The 16,580-nt window shown below is 34.0% G+C and overlaps 1 protein-coding gene across 3 annotated transcripts in view; it reads right to left on the bottom strand.

The window, feature by feature from the left end:
* The window catches only part of FANCL (FA complementation group L), a 90,758-nt gene that overhangs the window by 44,731 nt on the left and 29,447 nt on the right, over window positions 1-16,580 (bottom strand). For all 3 annotated transcript variants that reach the window (XR_005832981.1, XM_040623458.1, XM_008699886.2), the window contains exons 6-7: window positions 5,978-6,074; window positions 922-990 (exon numbers count right to left, since the gene is read on the bottom strand). Coding sequence is in view for 2 of the 3 variants with exons in the window: in XM_040623458.1 (XP_040479392.1) it covers window positions 922-990; window positions 5,978-6,074 (166 nt within the window). In the remaining variant the exon portion in view is untranslated. The remainder of the gene's footprint in view (window positions 1-921; window positions 991-5,977; window positions 6,075-16,580) is intronic.

Genomic DNA, 16,580 nt, shown 5'->3' with positions numbered 1-16,580 from the left:
TACCTTCATATACAATTACTGTATGTATATACTTAAAAAGATTAGGCATAAATCTTCACTTGACCCCATCAAAATTTCATGACAAAAATACGGGTAGCCTCGAGAGAATAGAACAGAAACGTTCTCTCCATTTGCTACCAACTGCCACAATTTACTTGGTGAAAGAAGGACCATGCCTGTCGTCATTAGGTTGTTCTCTGAATCTAACCACCACTGTGTCAGATCCTTAAAAAATACACACATGTAATGTCAATGTTGGTACTATTGATAACCTTACATCTACATAATGTTACCATTTACAGTGTACTTCTAATTTCATCTTGTTAGAATCAACTTTTTGAATAATTAAACTGACAGAAGCAGGAGAAAGAATCTCCTATAGTCTTTCCACAAGTACAAATGTCCCAAAGCCCATATAAAAATATAGTCCATGCTGAAAGATGAATTATGGACAACCACTTTAAAACAATAAAAACTAAGTGGAAATGATTTGTATTTTCAGCCATAACTCATTTTTCTCTGAAAAAGATTCTCTGATATTACGCCATCAATATTAACAGTTTTAGCAATCTGAAAAATTCACCCAACTTTCCACTTACTAATCACTGCTTTATAGAGTTCTTTATGATTTAAATTCAAAGGAAAATTTCTATCAATAGTCCTTCTTCATATTTATCTATTACGAGGCATAAACATCTAAAGACCGGATGGTGTGTTTATGTGGGATTAACCACAGGGAAATATGAAAAAAAAAAAAAAAGCACTCTGAAAGTTCTGTTTATAAATAAATGCTTATAACAACAACAACAACGATAACAAAATCACTTTATAACCTATAATGGCCATATTGGCTACATCCTATACCCTATTCTTGTAACAGAATATACTTTTTAGCTACTTAAAATAAATTTAAGAACTTACCTGTGGTGTCCAAGAAACAGAAAATGAAACAGGAAAATCCACAAAACAATCTGGTGATTCTGCAGGGTACTACAAAAAAGCATAAAATTAGGTCATTTTTGCTTCTTTGTGACAATTTCACATGAAGTATTTTAGAAAAACTGAATAGGAAAAGTTTTATTATAAATGCAAATGTGTTATATAGAAATATTTTGATTCTACTATTAATGAAAATGTCAAGAGCTGATTAATAGTCAGCTTATGCTCAGGAGGTACAAAGTTTGGTGATTTGGGGTGCCAAAGCAATAGGTTTTGAGTCAAGAACAATGAATTAATTAAGTCCGTGTCAGGTCAGCTGCTAATTGTAAATTGAGGGGTGAACCACACAGGATCTCAGTTTCTTTAAAATGAGAGATCAAACTGGTTGATATTTAATTTCCCTTCAACCTAAAACTTAATCTCCATCTCAGTCACTATTTTAAAAGGCAGTACTGTTCAAAGAACCAAGAAGTGTACAAAAAAGTATAATCAATTAAAAGAAGTATTTTCCACAATAAAGCAACTACTCTTAGCAAGAACATAATAAATAAAAAGAAACAATGAAAGGCCTTCTGGTTATTAAGGGAAAATAAAATAGTTTTAAGAAAAACCTTTTCATGGTCGATAAAAAGAAAATGAATTCAATAGCTTCATACAAAAAGTGATAGCCATTAAGGACAAATTAGGTGTCTAAGTCAAGAAAGACAAAAGGCAGTTTTTCTTAGAGTCAATTTTGTTATTAGAGAATTGTACTACATGACTTCTGTAAAATCCAATTCTGGATTCTTGAAAGTCACACGTAATTAAAGAATACTCATTTCTTTGCATTAAAAAGCAAAATTTAGGGGTGCCTGGGTGGCACAGCGGTTAAAGTGTCTGCCTTCAGCTCAGGGCGTGATCCCAGCGTTATGGGATCGAGCCCCACATCAGGCTCCTCCGCTATGAGCCTGCTTCTTCCTCTCCCGCTCCCCCTGCTTGTGTTCCCTCTCTAGCTGGCTGTCTCTATCTCTGTCGAATAAATAAATAAAATCTTTAAAAAATAAATAAATAAAAATAAATAAAAAGCAAAATTTACTAAAAGAAAATTAATTTTGGGAAAACTCCTAGCTCCCATTTGACAAAATGTTTAAAATAAGTTTTAGACTTTTACTTTCTTCAGCATCTTATTTTTCACTACTTCACTGAAAAAGCAAATGGGTTCCAAAAATTATCGCTATAGTGTTTAGCAAACATCAGCCCATCTGAAGTCAATGTTTTGAAAAGAATTAACATTTAGTTATACTAAGTGGTTCGCTAAAAAGAAACTTATCAACCTATACCCTGACTGCTGTTTATCTGGCTACGCAGAACTGGTAACACTAAGGCAAATATACAGGGAATCATATAAAAATATAATAATGTTCTAATTTGGAGAAAAAGAATAAAGAAAAAGGTCAAGCTGAGATTTAGGGAGCTCTATCATAATTCAAAATATCAGATGATGTACTTCAGAGTATAACTGCTATAATCACTCCAAAAACGATCTGTATGTCACTTTACAAGTCATGTGATTATCTCAAAATAAGTGCAGAGAGAGACCTTAACTTTCTCTGGTTTCCAGTTCTGCTAACTTGTGTGATCTTGGACAAGTCATTTAGCTTCACAGGCTGTTTGATATGTAAAATTGATGGAACTCAATTAAAAGTGTTATCAAGTCTCTTTTCCCTCAAACATGTGAAGATTCTGTAAAAATTATAATGCACACTTGAAACCTCCATGGTCAAAAATGGAATGTTTACTTTACTTCGAGGTTTGTTTTTTTTTTTTAATCTCCTACTCATGTTAACAATGAACAATATCAACTTAAATCGTCAATCTAGGTAAGAGTATGAATAAGATGTTTACTGTATTTAGAGTAGATGAACAAAGTCAAATACCTGCGACTGTGGGAGTCATTTAGCACATACAGCACATGATTCTAAAAGAAAATATGATCTCCTACATTCAAATAGGGCTCAATATAGTGAATAGTACATATATACTGATAAAGAGACCTACAAATAGTTAAACAAACAAGCAGATTATCATAAATTTCATATGATCCCATATATAAGATTCACATAATTTCTGAGATGAGGACATCTTCAAATATATTTTTATGTGTAATTATACAGATATACAAGTATGTATACAATAAATCAGACTGATCCATATAGGTGGCTTTACTGTATATCTATTGAGTTAAATGCAAATATATATGTTGATTATATTCACACTCAAGATCAATCTTGTTTATACAATAAACTTTACATAACTGTATGGAACCTAAAAAACAAACTCACATACTTCTGAATGATTTGACATGAATTATGAAGTAGCATCCTAGATCTTTCAGAATCGTTTGGATTGTAAAACTACAAAATAGATAACTAAATGCAATATTGCAAATAACTATGAAAATTCAGGTAGTTTTCAATAGTAAGTTGTATAGGTATATAAAAACCAGAGACTAATTGCCAAGTTTTACTTTAGCAGTCTAAGTGACAATGAAAGCTCCACATAAAGGAATATTAATTGATAAATAAGTAATCCTTATTTTTAATTAACACGTAGTTTTTCAACTCTCACCTGAAAGAACCCATCAAATCAATAACTATAAAAGAATACAATTATCATATAATATTAAGTAAATATTTTTGTCCTATATGGTATTTTTTATATTCTACAGCATATTGTTCTAGGGAAAACTTTAACCCAGTATCTTCTGTGATTGGACCATCTAAGCAGTATGGCTTCCTTGAAGTAAACACAAACTGTAGCAAATTACAAAAATGGCCAGCAGACACAGAGTGCCCAGCCTCTGAAACACATCTGCATTTTTCAAGTAGTTCTGATCTTAGCCAAAACTGAAGAAGCCCTGGTCTACTTTTTTTGTAAAGAAAAGATAAGAGTTCCATCCCAAAGTTCAGCATGTACTGTAAATATTGCATAGAAATACATCTTATAAAAATGACAAAATTCAGCTATTTCCCTTATCAGATATATTTTTTTACTTATATATTCACTTTTAATAAAGATTGTTTAATTAAAATTGGTACTGTTTTCTTTGAGGGTTGGAGACAGTGAGGGAGAATGGCAGAATTGGAAGAACAGGTATTCAAGGAAATGAAATGAAATGTGTTCCTTTACTATATACCAAAAAATATCAAGCAAAAGAAGGTTTGTATTTTTATAAAAATAAGCCTGCATTAAGGTTTAAAAAAAAAATCAGCTTGACCTTTAAAATTTAGTTTGAATTGTGATTTTGCACTATATACTCTTAACATATAGCTTCAGCTATCACTGTTTATAACTGACAATCCCAGACACAAATATTCCTAAAGAAAGAAATTACCACAACGAAAATACAACTTTGGTCGATGAAAACTGAACTAAATGGACAATTAAAGACTCTAATAAATCATACCAACGTAAGATTCATTTGTTTCCATTTTTTTATACAGTTTTTTTTTCTTAATTCCTTCCGAATTTAAATAAAGCTTCCTCTTCTCTTTTGCCACGGAATCCATAATAGTGCTTCACAGCTATTGATGCTGCAAAAACTTGAAAACATTCTTCACACAAATATTAAGTGTCACCTTATCTACCCTGAAAAGGTATAAGAAAAAGCAAAGAGGATGGGCCATACGAGGGGCTACATCCCTCCTCTTGATACTACTACTAATGTCATTAACCGGAATTCATAAACTCTTCTAGATATAGTTCTAGACAGAGAATCTCCTTAGTAGAAGTAAACCCTAAAAAATAAGACTATTAAAAAACCCACCACCACCACCCAGTCAGGACAAGATGCATTTAGAATTTTTCATTTTGGTTTTCACAACAGCAAAGAAATTTTTATCAATGTACAAAGTACAAACAATTAAAACTTTGAAGTAACTGACAGAACACCTTTGTGATCTTTATAAAGGAAATAAAAGATTTCTCCCTGATCTTTAAAAAAAAAAAAAAGCACACCTTTAAAAATTAAAAAATAAAATTTTTTTCATGTTGACAAAAATATCCATGTAACTTCTTTTACAAATAAGATTTCTATCCCACTAATATTTTCAACACTTATCACACATGATTCATTCATGAAATTATACCTGAATATTGCGTGTGTGAGAAGAGAAGAGAATGAGTCATTTCTCAACTTGTCTGATAAACAGGCACTAGGATATCAACTTTTCTGTGTCACCCAGTTCAGGTTTATATATTAATTTTCTCTCATGGAAAGCTTAAATGCCAAACACAATTGATCTTTTCATCACTACGATCTTCTGAAACAGAGTTGATTGATGACTACCAGGAACAATAAAAAAAAAAGTTAAATGTCCTGGTTTTCTCAAATTCTGATGTGTCCCTAGTGACTACTAAATAAATTAATATGCTGAACTTGCTTCCTCTACTTATTTCTCAAAATTCACAATCTAGAACTAAAACATAAAAACAAAACAGCTATGTTTTGTGCCAATAAAATTAGTAATTATAGATCACAAGCCTGTAAAGAGTCTATAAATGGAGGCATAACCTTTGCAAATTCTTCAAATACAGAAGCAAAATTTCAGCCAAAACAAGGAATAAAAAGGTACACATATGGATGTGTTTGGAAGAGTGGGCTGGTGCTCAGAAGCAAGAACTACAAATGTAATTCATAGCAAGAGCTGAAGACAAGAGACTTAAGTGAAACTTTACTTGGGAGAGCGGAAACTTTCAAATTTTTTCTTTGTACAAGGTTACAAAAATGACGTCAAGGTACTTTGAGACCACCAAATCTTATTTGTAATATTTATTATGAAGTCTATATTTTGAGCAAATCTGCAGTAAAAGAGCGACACAAAATTACGTCTAGGCTTTTGGAAACCTAGTGGGTAAAGTTTTTGAGCTTTCCAAAATAAATTTTTTAAAGTACCAGGTATCTTTTTAGAAGCCACTAGCACTTCCTACATTGAAAACATTCAGAGTTCATTTCACAAAGTATTTCCTGACCACAATAACAGTTTAATGAAGCACATACCTTTGCCTTCAACTTGAGAGTAATTAGATGCTTTCTACCAGAAGCATCTTCAGCTTTTAACTTGATGGTACTGAGACAAGTATCCACATATACAAGTCTGGTGAATAGAAGGAAATAAAAAATGATCATACGAGGGACGGCAAAGGTGGGGGGAGGGGAAGTTGCAGGATGGTAGCATTCAAGATGAAAATATTTGCTGTATTCCTATGAATCCATTACAAAAATTAATCAGAGGAATTTCTGCATGCCAGCCCTTTATGCAGCTATAGATTTACTGCCGTTAATACAGCAGCCTGGTGCTTAATGCAGTCATAGATGCCCGGATTATTTACAATGTGTGTCAAGGCTCATGCTGTGGTCAGTGAGCACTATGTTTCGGTTTTCCATCACTGGAACCTTTGGCACACACAGCATGTTGCTGTCAGCCTCTACTTATGTACACATTAAACTTCCTGTCAAACTCTTTGATCCATTTCTGTAGTTTCATACAGTATGAGACTTCTGTGCTTCCTTTATTTGTTTTTCTCCTCAATGAACTTCTCCTTTATTATCAATAATGTTAGTGTACAAAAATCTGGCTGATATTAGTTCATATACTCAACTGACCCTCTAAGGAAAATGTTATATAAGCACAGGTACAGTCTAATCTGCTAACAATAAATTTTCTTTCCATGCACTATATAACTTCTGACATTTAACCTGGACGTGTATTCAAAATGACTAATATTTGAAACCTATAGCACAGCACAATTGTTTTTGGCTTTAAGTTGCTCTAAATGCATGAATTTTCTACAACGGAAACCAATACCCTTTGAAATATATCATTCTGTAAAAATATGGTCCCTTGAGTAGCATAAGCTACTGCCAAAAAGGTTCAAATTTAGCAGTATATTTACTAGTGAACTGGGCATGTGGATATTTTTTGACATTTTTACAATACTATTCTCTTGTAAAGATAAAAAGTGGCCTAAGAGTATTGCACAACTTATCACCCAGACTGATGGTGAGACCCATTAGAGTTCAGAACTAACATTAGCCTCCTAACCTAGGAAACATTTCTTTTAACATCACTATATGCCATTTAGTCACTGGCCAGATATAATGGTAAAATGGGTCAATTTCAAGAAATGCTGGGCAATAGCTGTGGAACGCTGCTTGTAATGAAAAACAGATCTAAATCTGAAGAAGATATATATCTTCAATAGTAGAATCAAAAGTAAAACAAAACAATATCAACAGAAGAAATTTGTATCAGAAACCATGAAAAGTCTAGAATCTTCAAAAACAAATGAAAGTAAAATTATTCTAGAGAAAAATATTTACATTACCAATGACTTTATATATATAACCATTATTTTCTTATAGCTGTATCTGTAAACATCTCAAATCCTTCTCCCCCCACTCTTGCCAAAATTTAGAACATGACACTTTATCACACGTGTCATCGATAGGAGTCTACGGTTCAGATATACAGGCATCCGACTCCGAAAACATCAACAGTTCAGATTCAAGACGATGAGATGAGCCCATGCATTTATATCCTCTGATCACCAAAACAAAAACAAAGCAATTTTTAAAAGTCATAAATAAACCCATAGTTAGCAAAAAGAACAAGAATAAACGTCAACAAAAGAAATTTCCAACAGACATTATAAAAATGAAAAGCGGTTAGAAAAGCACTGGCTGACAAAACAGAATACAAGAGGAAGAAAGAAGGCTCCAGGAGGAAGACAGTGGACAAAAAAGAAAAGTCTGTAGAATATGTAGACTACAGGATATGACTTACATAGAAGATAAAATTAAGAAAATATTAAAAAAAAAAATACAAGAAACCAAAAGGGATGAAGGAATTTTAAACTAAGTTATAAACAATAAAGCTATGACGAAAACTGTAATTGCTCTACCATTAGTTTTTTAGTGAAAAGTATTTATGTAGTCATTAAAAATTTAACTGCTTACTAATTACAATTTTTAGAATCCAGCAATAGACAAAAGCTAAAAGACTTAATTATAGCTACAGAAACTAATGTAAATATATTTGACCACGGCAATTTTAAAAAGATGACAAAAATTGAGAGATAGAAGGGAAAAGATACGAGGAAGGAAGATTAGAAACACTAAAATTTGTAATTGCTAATTTGAGCGTAAGAGAGAACATCTTTAATTGAAGGGACATGAAGGAAGTTTAAGAAATTTTAAAGAGAATAGAAGAATAATAGTGAAGAAGGGAGAGAAAAGGTGGCATATGAGCTGAATCCGTTTTTATTATAGTTAATCAGTATGGAATTTCTAAAACTGATAAATCAAGTTACATTGAAAAAGGCATATTATTCAGAAATACGGAAGTTGTAAACATGAACATTTCAGAGTGTCTGTCTAAAAGTCAGAGCAGGGATACGAAATGGTGTGAAAAAAGATGCTACTCTTCATTATAAGCCCTAAGTAGTTTACGGTCATGATAAATATGCACACAGAAAGCAAGAAGGGATGGAGAGAGAGAGAATCACCACCTAGTACTTTTCATACTTCACACTGCTGCTCAGCATCAAAATATTAGAAATCATTATTGAACTTCTATAAAATAAGATCGAAATAAACAAAAGTTCTAATCTCTACACAATCACACAAACAAAAAAATCGTCTTCCCACAAAGTTTAAGACAGAGATAATACCTTAGAGATAAACAGTATTATGCTCAAAATAGGACCTTGCAGTCAAAATGATGTTAATTTTGTTGAACTTTAAGAAGCAATTCAAATAAAGTAGCAAAAAATTTATAACTATAGGTTAATCTCAGCATAATCATTTAAAATTAAACATTTTACCCATGCTAACTCCCTGGAAGGAAGAAACCTTATTGTAATTATTAACACTTTGGTACATCTGACCTAGATTGCAAAATGTCCTCTGCTATCTATTCTCATCTCCTTCCTTTTGGTAACAGGATCCCTGCCTCCACAGCACCCCTAACTAAACCAAATTTTAGTAGGGTACGTTCCACTCAGCTAACAACATTTCCAGCTGCCCTTGGGTGTCAGCATATCACTAAATCTTGGTAAATGAACTGTAAGCAGTAGGGATATGTGCATCTCCTGAATCATTTATAACAAAACTGTGCCTTCTCCCCGTAACCCCTCATTTTCCCTACCTACAGACTAGAACTTAGACCAATATGACCCAGCAAAGACCATGCAGACAAGACAAGCACAACACTCTTAGAGCAGCTCTGACCAACAGAACCTTCTGGAAGTGGTGTCTACATGCACTGTCCAAAATAGTACCAACAGCCACGTGTGGCTATGAAGAACTTTAAATATAGCTGGTATGGACACACATTAATTTAATTTAAATAATTAATTTAATTTAAATACAAATACAAATGTCAATAGCCACATATGGCTAATAACTACGTACTTAACAACACTGCCGGGGTGGATGGTTGAGAAACAAAAGAAACTTGGGTTCTTAGACAACCTTGTGGAACAGAGCTACCAACTCACTCTTGACCATCTGCCTACCTCTCAACTGTTAAATAAGAGATGAATAAAATTCTATCTTGTTTGGAACATTGAGAATTTAGGGTTCTCTTTGTTAATGGCAGCTTAGCTTGTACCCTTACTAACACAATGTATTTCTATCCACAACAGGAAAGAATATCTTAGTGTTTGGTCTATGGAAGAGATTATTAAAGGAGATGAAAAGAGTGATATAATCTTACAAGTAATATCAAAATCAATTTTTCTGAAAAAAAAATCTATTTCAAATGTTCTGCTTTATTCCAAAGGTGGGTATCTCAATTTAGACAATATGGAATAAATAGTTTTGCTCATTTAAATAAAAGTTCATATAAATAATAAATTGAGGAAAATCATTGAAAAGCTCAAATTTTTTAAAAGTTATGTAATAACATTTAAAATTTATGTTTAGAAGTTTTGGTGTTATTACTTAGGCGTATTCTAAAATTGACTAAGAAAATATAAAAACACAAATATAAAATCTAAAGAATATATATTTTTGGCACTTGACTTTGTATTTATCACTTGCTGCATTTCTTTATAAGTTACTGCTTACAATAAAATGGCACTACACTTGAGTTAAATTTTTTAAAACATCTGAAAAAGGATACTAATACTTAAGCTTCATGGAGGTTTCTGCTGTTCTTGTTAAAAGCTGAATGGTATCAGTACAGACAAAACAAATTTGCTTTGTTTCTCTTGAAATACAGTACTTGAAATACCAACAGCTTAAGTTACATAGTTTTTCTTTAAACACCTAGATGCATTTATGTAGCAATAACATCAAAAGGCAGACTAAGACCTTCATGTTTTAATAAAGCATCAATTCCATTTTCACCACCACCCTCAGGTTTAAGCATTAACTACTTCAAAAAACAATCTCCCTAATTGATGTCTTTACTTCTTGTATCTTCTGTACATCAATCTATTTTGCCTTTCATGACTAAACTAATCTTCCTAAGTACTTCTTATTTTTTTAAAGATTTATTCATTTATTTGGGGGAGGGGGGAGAGAGAGAGAGTAAGTGGGAGGGGAAGAGGGAGAGGGAGAGTCCCTGACTCCCTGCTGAGTGAGGAGCCCCATGCAGGGCTTGATCTCAAAACCCTGAGATCACAACCTGAGCCAAAACCAAGAGTCAGGTGCTTAACCAACTGCGCCATCCAGGCGCCCCAATCTTCCTAAATACTTTTTAAATCATATCAACCCCTTGCTCAAAAATAGTCAGAGGCCCCATCACTCCATAAACACAATCCTTAGTCAAGGCCTTTCAGTCTGGCCCGATATTAATCCTCTTATGTGAGCAACTGATCTACTTCAGAGTCCAAAGATGAATTACGCATTTCCATCACTACAAACTTAGCGCTCTCTACATTCCTTCCAAGCTTATCCCAATACCCACCTCCTTTAGGAAGAACCTTCCTAAATTATCTGCAGCCCAAAAGGACTTCATCTTTCTAGGGGCGCCTGGGTGGCTCAGCTGGTTGTGCGTCCAACTCTTGGTTTCAGCTCAGGTCATTATCTTATGGGTCGTTAGATCGAGCCCCACAAAGGGCTCAGAGTCTGCTTGAGATTCTCTCTGCCCTCTCTCTCTGTCCACCCCCCACTTGGGCATGCATGCACAAGCACACACACGCACTCTCTCTCTCTCAAAAAATAAATCTTCAAAAGGACTTCACCTCTCTCAAAACTGTCGCACTGTTTCTTTCCATGTAAATTTTTGCTTCCCAAACTTTTTTTATAAGGAATGTGAAAGTTTTAAACTTCTATGCATTGTATCAATGCTCTACGTATTTACAGGACCATGGAAAAGATGCTATCAGACCGGTTCATATTTATTGATTCATATGCAAGTTTTAAAAAAACTGAATGCAAACTGTTTAAATTACATACTATAAACATATTACCAATTTAGAAAAACATAATTTTTTCACTATTAGATAATTTGCACTTATTCAGTGATTTGAATATATATGAGGAAAAAGCACTCTACGATAAAGGTAATTTAGGATGAAAATCATACTTATTAACATCTATGTTCTTATGCATTATGCAATGAAAATTATCATTACTGGTTATAATTAAATCATAACACTAATTAAGAGCTGTAAAACTCATATATAGTCTGACATTTTTAGGTGAACTAGTGGCTCAACTTTATACTTACTTTACACAAGGCATTATCTGAATCAAATAACACGTGTTTCTTTTTAACCCTTATTAAGTATTATTAGTTTCATTTGAAAAATAAAGAAAATGTGGCTCAGAGAGGTTACATTACTTGCCCAAGGTCACACAGCTGATAAACCAGAATTAAAACTCTTGTCTACTTACTGGAATTAATTTCCTCTTAACAAGTATCTCCATTTCTCCCAATATGGTATACAGTTCTTTGAAATGCATTGAGAATTATAGAAAATATCACCATCAATGGATTAATAAGTCCATTACCAAAATAAGGTACTTTAATTAAAAATCCAACTTAATATATACTTACAATCTTTCAACAGCACAACAAATTTAATAAAACTCAGCTTTTTCCCTAGACGATTTTTAAAAGGCCAAACGGTTGAATTCTACTCACTCTAATTAATAAATATGTGGTCTAAAAAAAGAATAAAACCATCATATCACACCTCCCCTGTTAGAACGATTTAATCTCTGAATTACCTAGGGCCATGTGATTACTAAGATAAACATAAAGTATCTTATAACTAAGATGACTACGCATTTCCTCCAAATTGAGACACTTCTGAAACTTAAAGAGGCCAGGATAAAAGGCATAAATTAGGATTATCCTAGGTAAAGTGGGATGGAGATCAACCTACTTCTAACGAGAAGTATTCAGTACTTTCAACCCCAGGACATTCTTAATGTCCTTAACATCTTAATGTTTCTTAACAGAAAATCCTATTAAACCCCACGGACTCTAATTCTTATCCTTTTAATGAGCCATTCTGCAAAACAACACAAGCAGAAGTGAACAGAAACCAATCAAGACAGCTTTTTGCATCACTTACCTTTGTGAACAGTGTTAACACCCAAAATCACCCTGTCTACCATCATCTCTTTACCTTCCAGACAACTAGCTGTTTTTAGTGTGTTTTTATACAAGTTGAAAAAAGTACAGAGATTACAACAACAGCAATCAAACTTAAGGTCAGTTATTAATTCTCAATGTCATTTCTATGAAAAAAAAATGTATGTGAATAAGGGAAAAAAGATTTCAATCATATTCTAAATATTTGTATTTTTCCCTAATTTTTTATAATGCTTCATCTTATAGAATTGATTAGATATGTCAGTTATGTAATTTAAAAACACAGCAAGGTCTTCACTCCCTTAAAAAAAAGATTTTTCTTTCATTATCAGATTTTACCATTACGCTAATAAATCTACAAGAATATTATGTAGAGTATAAGGAAAATATAGACATACTGACATGGTCTACAAATCATTAAGATTCTGACAATCCATTCAAATTAATTTGTCATGCAAATTACTGCCTGTGTCATTTTAAGAGATATTTTAAATTAAGAAGCTGGCCAGCTGTTCAGGCAGGGCCTCAAAAGATAGCAGTTCTAGCATGTGGATAGCACAATCCAAGTCTCACTGTTAACCCTGGCAGTCTGAAACCCAATGCCAACAATACCAGACCTGATTTAAGAATTAAATCACAAAAATAAAATTGATAGATTTTCTTACTCTAGAAAGCACTGAATAAATACTGACAAAATCTTATTCTCTGGCTTCTTTGACAATCCACGCAAACAACTTGTCTTTTGCTAACACATTCCTCATTTGTAAAGACTATGAAACAAATGATTCAGTAACAGCAGCTATATTCTAATTCAATCATGCATACTAGTCACTATAATTAAACTTTGATCTTTCAAAAATCTAAGCAACAGATTTCATAACTCTCTCTCAGGATGGGTTAATTTTGCATGTGGCCAATTTTATCCATGATGAGATAGTCACACACTGAGGGTGAAACTAATAAAAACTATTTCCAAGTATTTGAGGGAATTTTATTAAAGGCTCCATATCAGAGCTACTCCATAGCACAATTGCAGGCAGCATCATTCACACAGAATGCCTAAGGACTGTTATGCAGCCAGTCTTGGCTACATACACATTTTATATATAAAACTGAACATAAAAATATATATCTTGAAATTTATTCTGCTAATTAACTAGGAATTATATAAAGTGGCTACAGCAGTCAGTGCATACAACAGGAACTTCATAAATGGAAGTTCTGGTATATAATAATCTTAGTCTAAGAAAGGGGCAAGCATTCCTATTGTGATCAGTGCTATGATAGAGGCAGTCATAACCTTCCTTTAGGCTTCATCTATTATCCAAGCTAGACATCTGTTCCTTTTTCTCCCACATCAGAACAATACATATAATGCAAAGCAAAACTCAGTACTTTCTACTTGTCCCAAAAAAACACTTATTCCATAAAATATTTTAATACTTGCACTATTTCTCTTACATCTTTGGTGCTAATGGCTCTCAAGAAATCCTATAACTGTATTCTGTAGTACTTACCACAGTTAGAATTAAGTACTACTGTGATCATCTACTTAAATTCTGATTCTCCCACTAGATAGAAGTTCCTTGAGGAATCTTAAGTCTTGACTATGGATATCCACTGCCTTACATTATAGGCATTCAATAGTTAGGTGGGAAAAAAATGAATGATTCACAAATCTCATTATTTGCATTCTCAATGCTTCAACTACTTCATAACAGAGTTCTTCCAAACATGTCACAACCACTTAGAAAAGGCTTTCCCTTCCCAAGTCCTTCCTACATTCCTAACTGTCCTCTAAACATTAAGATCTTAACCTTTAAGCATCTGAAAATAAGTCAACATTTTTCTCTATCACTTTAAATCCAAAGAATGACCAGGTCCATGAGGTCAGTGCCTCAAGACAAACCATACTTCCAGCCAAATTGCTATTAGTTCATCTCAATTCATTACTTGTCTTCTGTCTCCCCTCTCCTTGTTATGCTAAATTTTATTTAAAAGTTCCAGCTTTCCCAAATCCTATTCAGGAAGGGCATCTTACCAAATAATGCCTAATCACATAAATAACATTTACCAGTCCTTTTAATTTTTAAAAGGTATTACGTTTAAAGTTATATGTAGTACATTTAAAGTTATATGTAACAACCATTTCTAAAATGGAGTAGCTTCCCATAGACGTACACTTCCACTGAGAACTACTAGAGTAGCCTGATACAAGAGGAAGGAAAAAAAAAAAAGTTTGAAGGCATCAAAGAATTGCTAAGGCAACCAAGACCTAAAGAACCAAGGTCCTAAAAAAGGGGAAGAGAGGAGAGGTAAGCCAATACTGCAGCCATTTTTCCCTCAGCTTATTATAGCCAATTCTGGCCACAGGGCGAGAAGAAGGATTTGGGCAAAGGGCACAGACAGAAAGCTATTAAGTAGCAAACCAAAACAAACCAAAAATACCACACAGCAGCATTTTTTGGAAATCTCTTGAGGTTAGAGAAATAAAAATAACAGGCTTTTAAAGGGCCAGAATCTAGTGGAAAGGTAGGGCCAGGGACCTTGTCCTAATATTTGGGCAATGTTCCATCAAAACCTTTTATAAATCCTTGAACTGCAAGTGACAAGGATTTAAAAAAAAAAAAAAAAAACTAAGCAGAAAGCCAATAAAAACCAAGGGGGTAGGGGCGCCTGGGTGGTGCAGTCGTTAAGCATCTGCCTTCAGCTCAGGGTGTGATCCCAGCGTTCTGGGATCGAGCCCCACATCAGGCTCCTCTGCTAGGAGTCTGCTTCTTCCTCTCCCACTCCCCCTGCTTGTGTTCCCTCTCTCACTGGCTGTCTCTCTCTGTTAAATAAATAAAATCTTAAAAAAAAAACAAAAAAAAAAAACAAGGGGGTAATATTTAGATATCCCATAATACTGAGGTGAAATTAACTGAAATTTAGAACCCACACTGGGAAAAGCCCCAGTGAATATCCCCAAGCTCTCAGTGGGAACCCTTGGAGGGCTACCCCAAAAGTAAAGCAAACCAGAGGCAGATGAAGCATTGTCAAAAATGGACCCCTGACTCCAACTGGGAGCGTCAACTGGCCTTGTGAAGAGACACAGGTAAGAGTTTAGGATCTACCAAGGGAGAAATAACAATAAACACACCCAGCTCTTGCTTCAAAGTTTAAAGGGTTACAACTTAGGAAAGGGAGGGGAGCAGTAAGAAGTACATTGAGTCTTACAAAAACTATAGACCAACCTGAACCAGTTCAGTCTTTAACAGGATTATAGCAACTTGCCCCTACTCTATTTCTTAGCAAAGGAAAAAGTAAACCTTTTGTAAAAGAAAATTATCATCATCCAGAACCTCTAAACTTTTTTATACACAATTTCTAACACTCAACAAAAGATCATTAGGCACAGCACTGCGGCTTTAACGAACAAGGGCAAATACCGAAGAACAGCCAGCAAGAGACAGTGAGAAAAGGTGTATTAACTAAAATATCTGGAAATTAAGTCAGTTTCCTCATTTCTCCCCTTTTGCCAGTTTTTCAGGGGTTTTTTGTTTGGTTTTGTTTTAAAGAAAGATCAGTCCTAGTCATCTTGTTGAGCACAGACCAGGAGAGCTCAGGTTTTACATTTTTCTTGTTGTTATATTCAATTTTCTACTGGTTCAATTGTGAAAATAAAGAAAAACCCTTGGGTGGCTCAGTTGTTAAGTGTCTGCCTTCAGCTCAGGTCATGATCCTAGGGTCCTGGGACCGAGCCCCTCGGGCTCCCTGCACAGCAGAAAGCCTGCTTCTCCCTCTCCCACTCCCCCTGCTTCTGTTCCCTCTCTATGTCTCTGTCAAATAAATAAAATCTTTAAAAAGAAAGAAAAGAAAAACCTTCTACTTTTTACTATTAAAAAGTAGTAGGCCCACATGAAAAGATGCTCAACATCACTCATCATCAGAGAAATACAAATCAAAACTACAATGAGATACCATCTCACACACATCAGAAAGGCTAAAATCAACAACACAGGAAACAACAGGTGTTGGCGAGGATGTGGAGAAAGGGGAACCCTCATGGAC

Source organism: Ursus maritimus, unplaced genomic scaffold, assembly GCF_017311325.1.
Source record: "Ursus maritimus isolate PB19 unplaced genomic scaffold, ASM1731132v1 scaffold_6, whole genome shotgun sequence".
In the NCBI taxonomy this organism is placed as follows: domain Eukaryota; kingdom Metazoa; phylum Chordata; class Mammalia; order Carnivora; family Ursidae; genus Ursus; species Ursus maritimus.
Note: the sequence above shows the minus strand (reverse complement) of the source record. Positions and strands in the feature narration are given on the sequence as shown.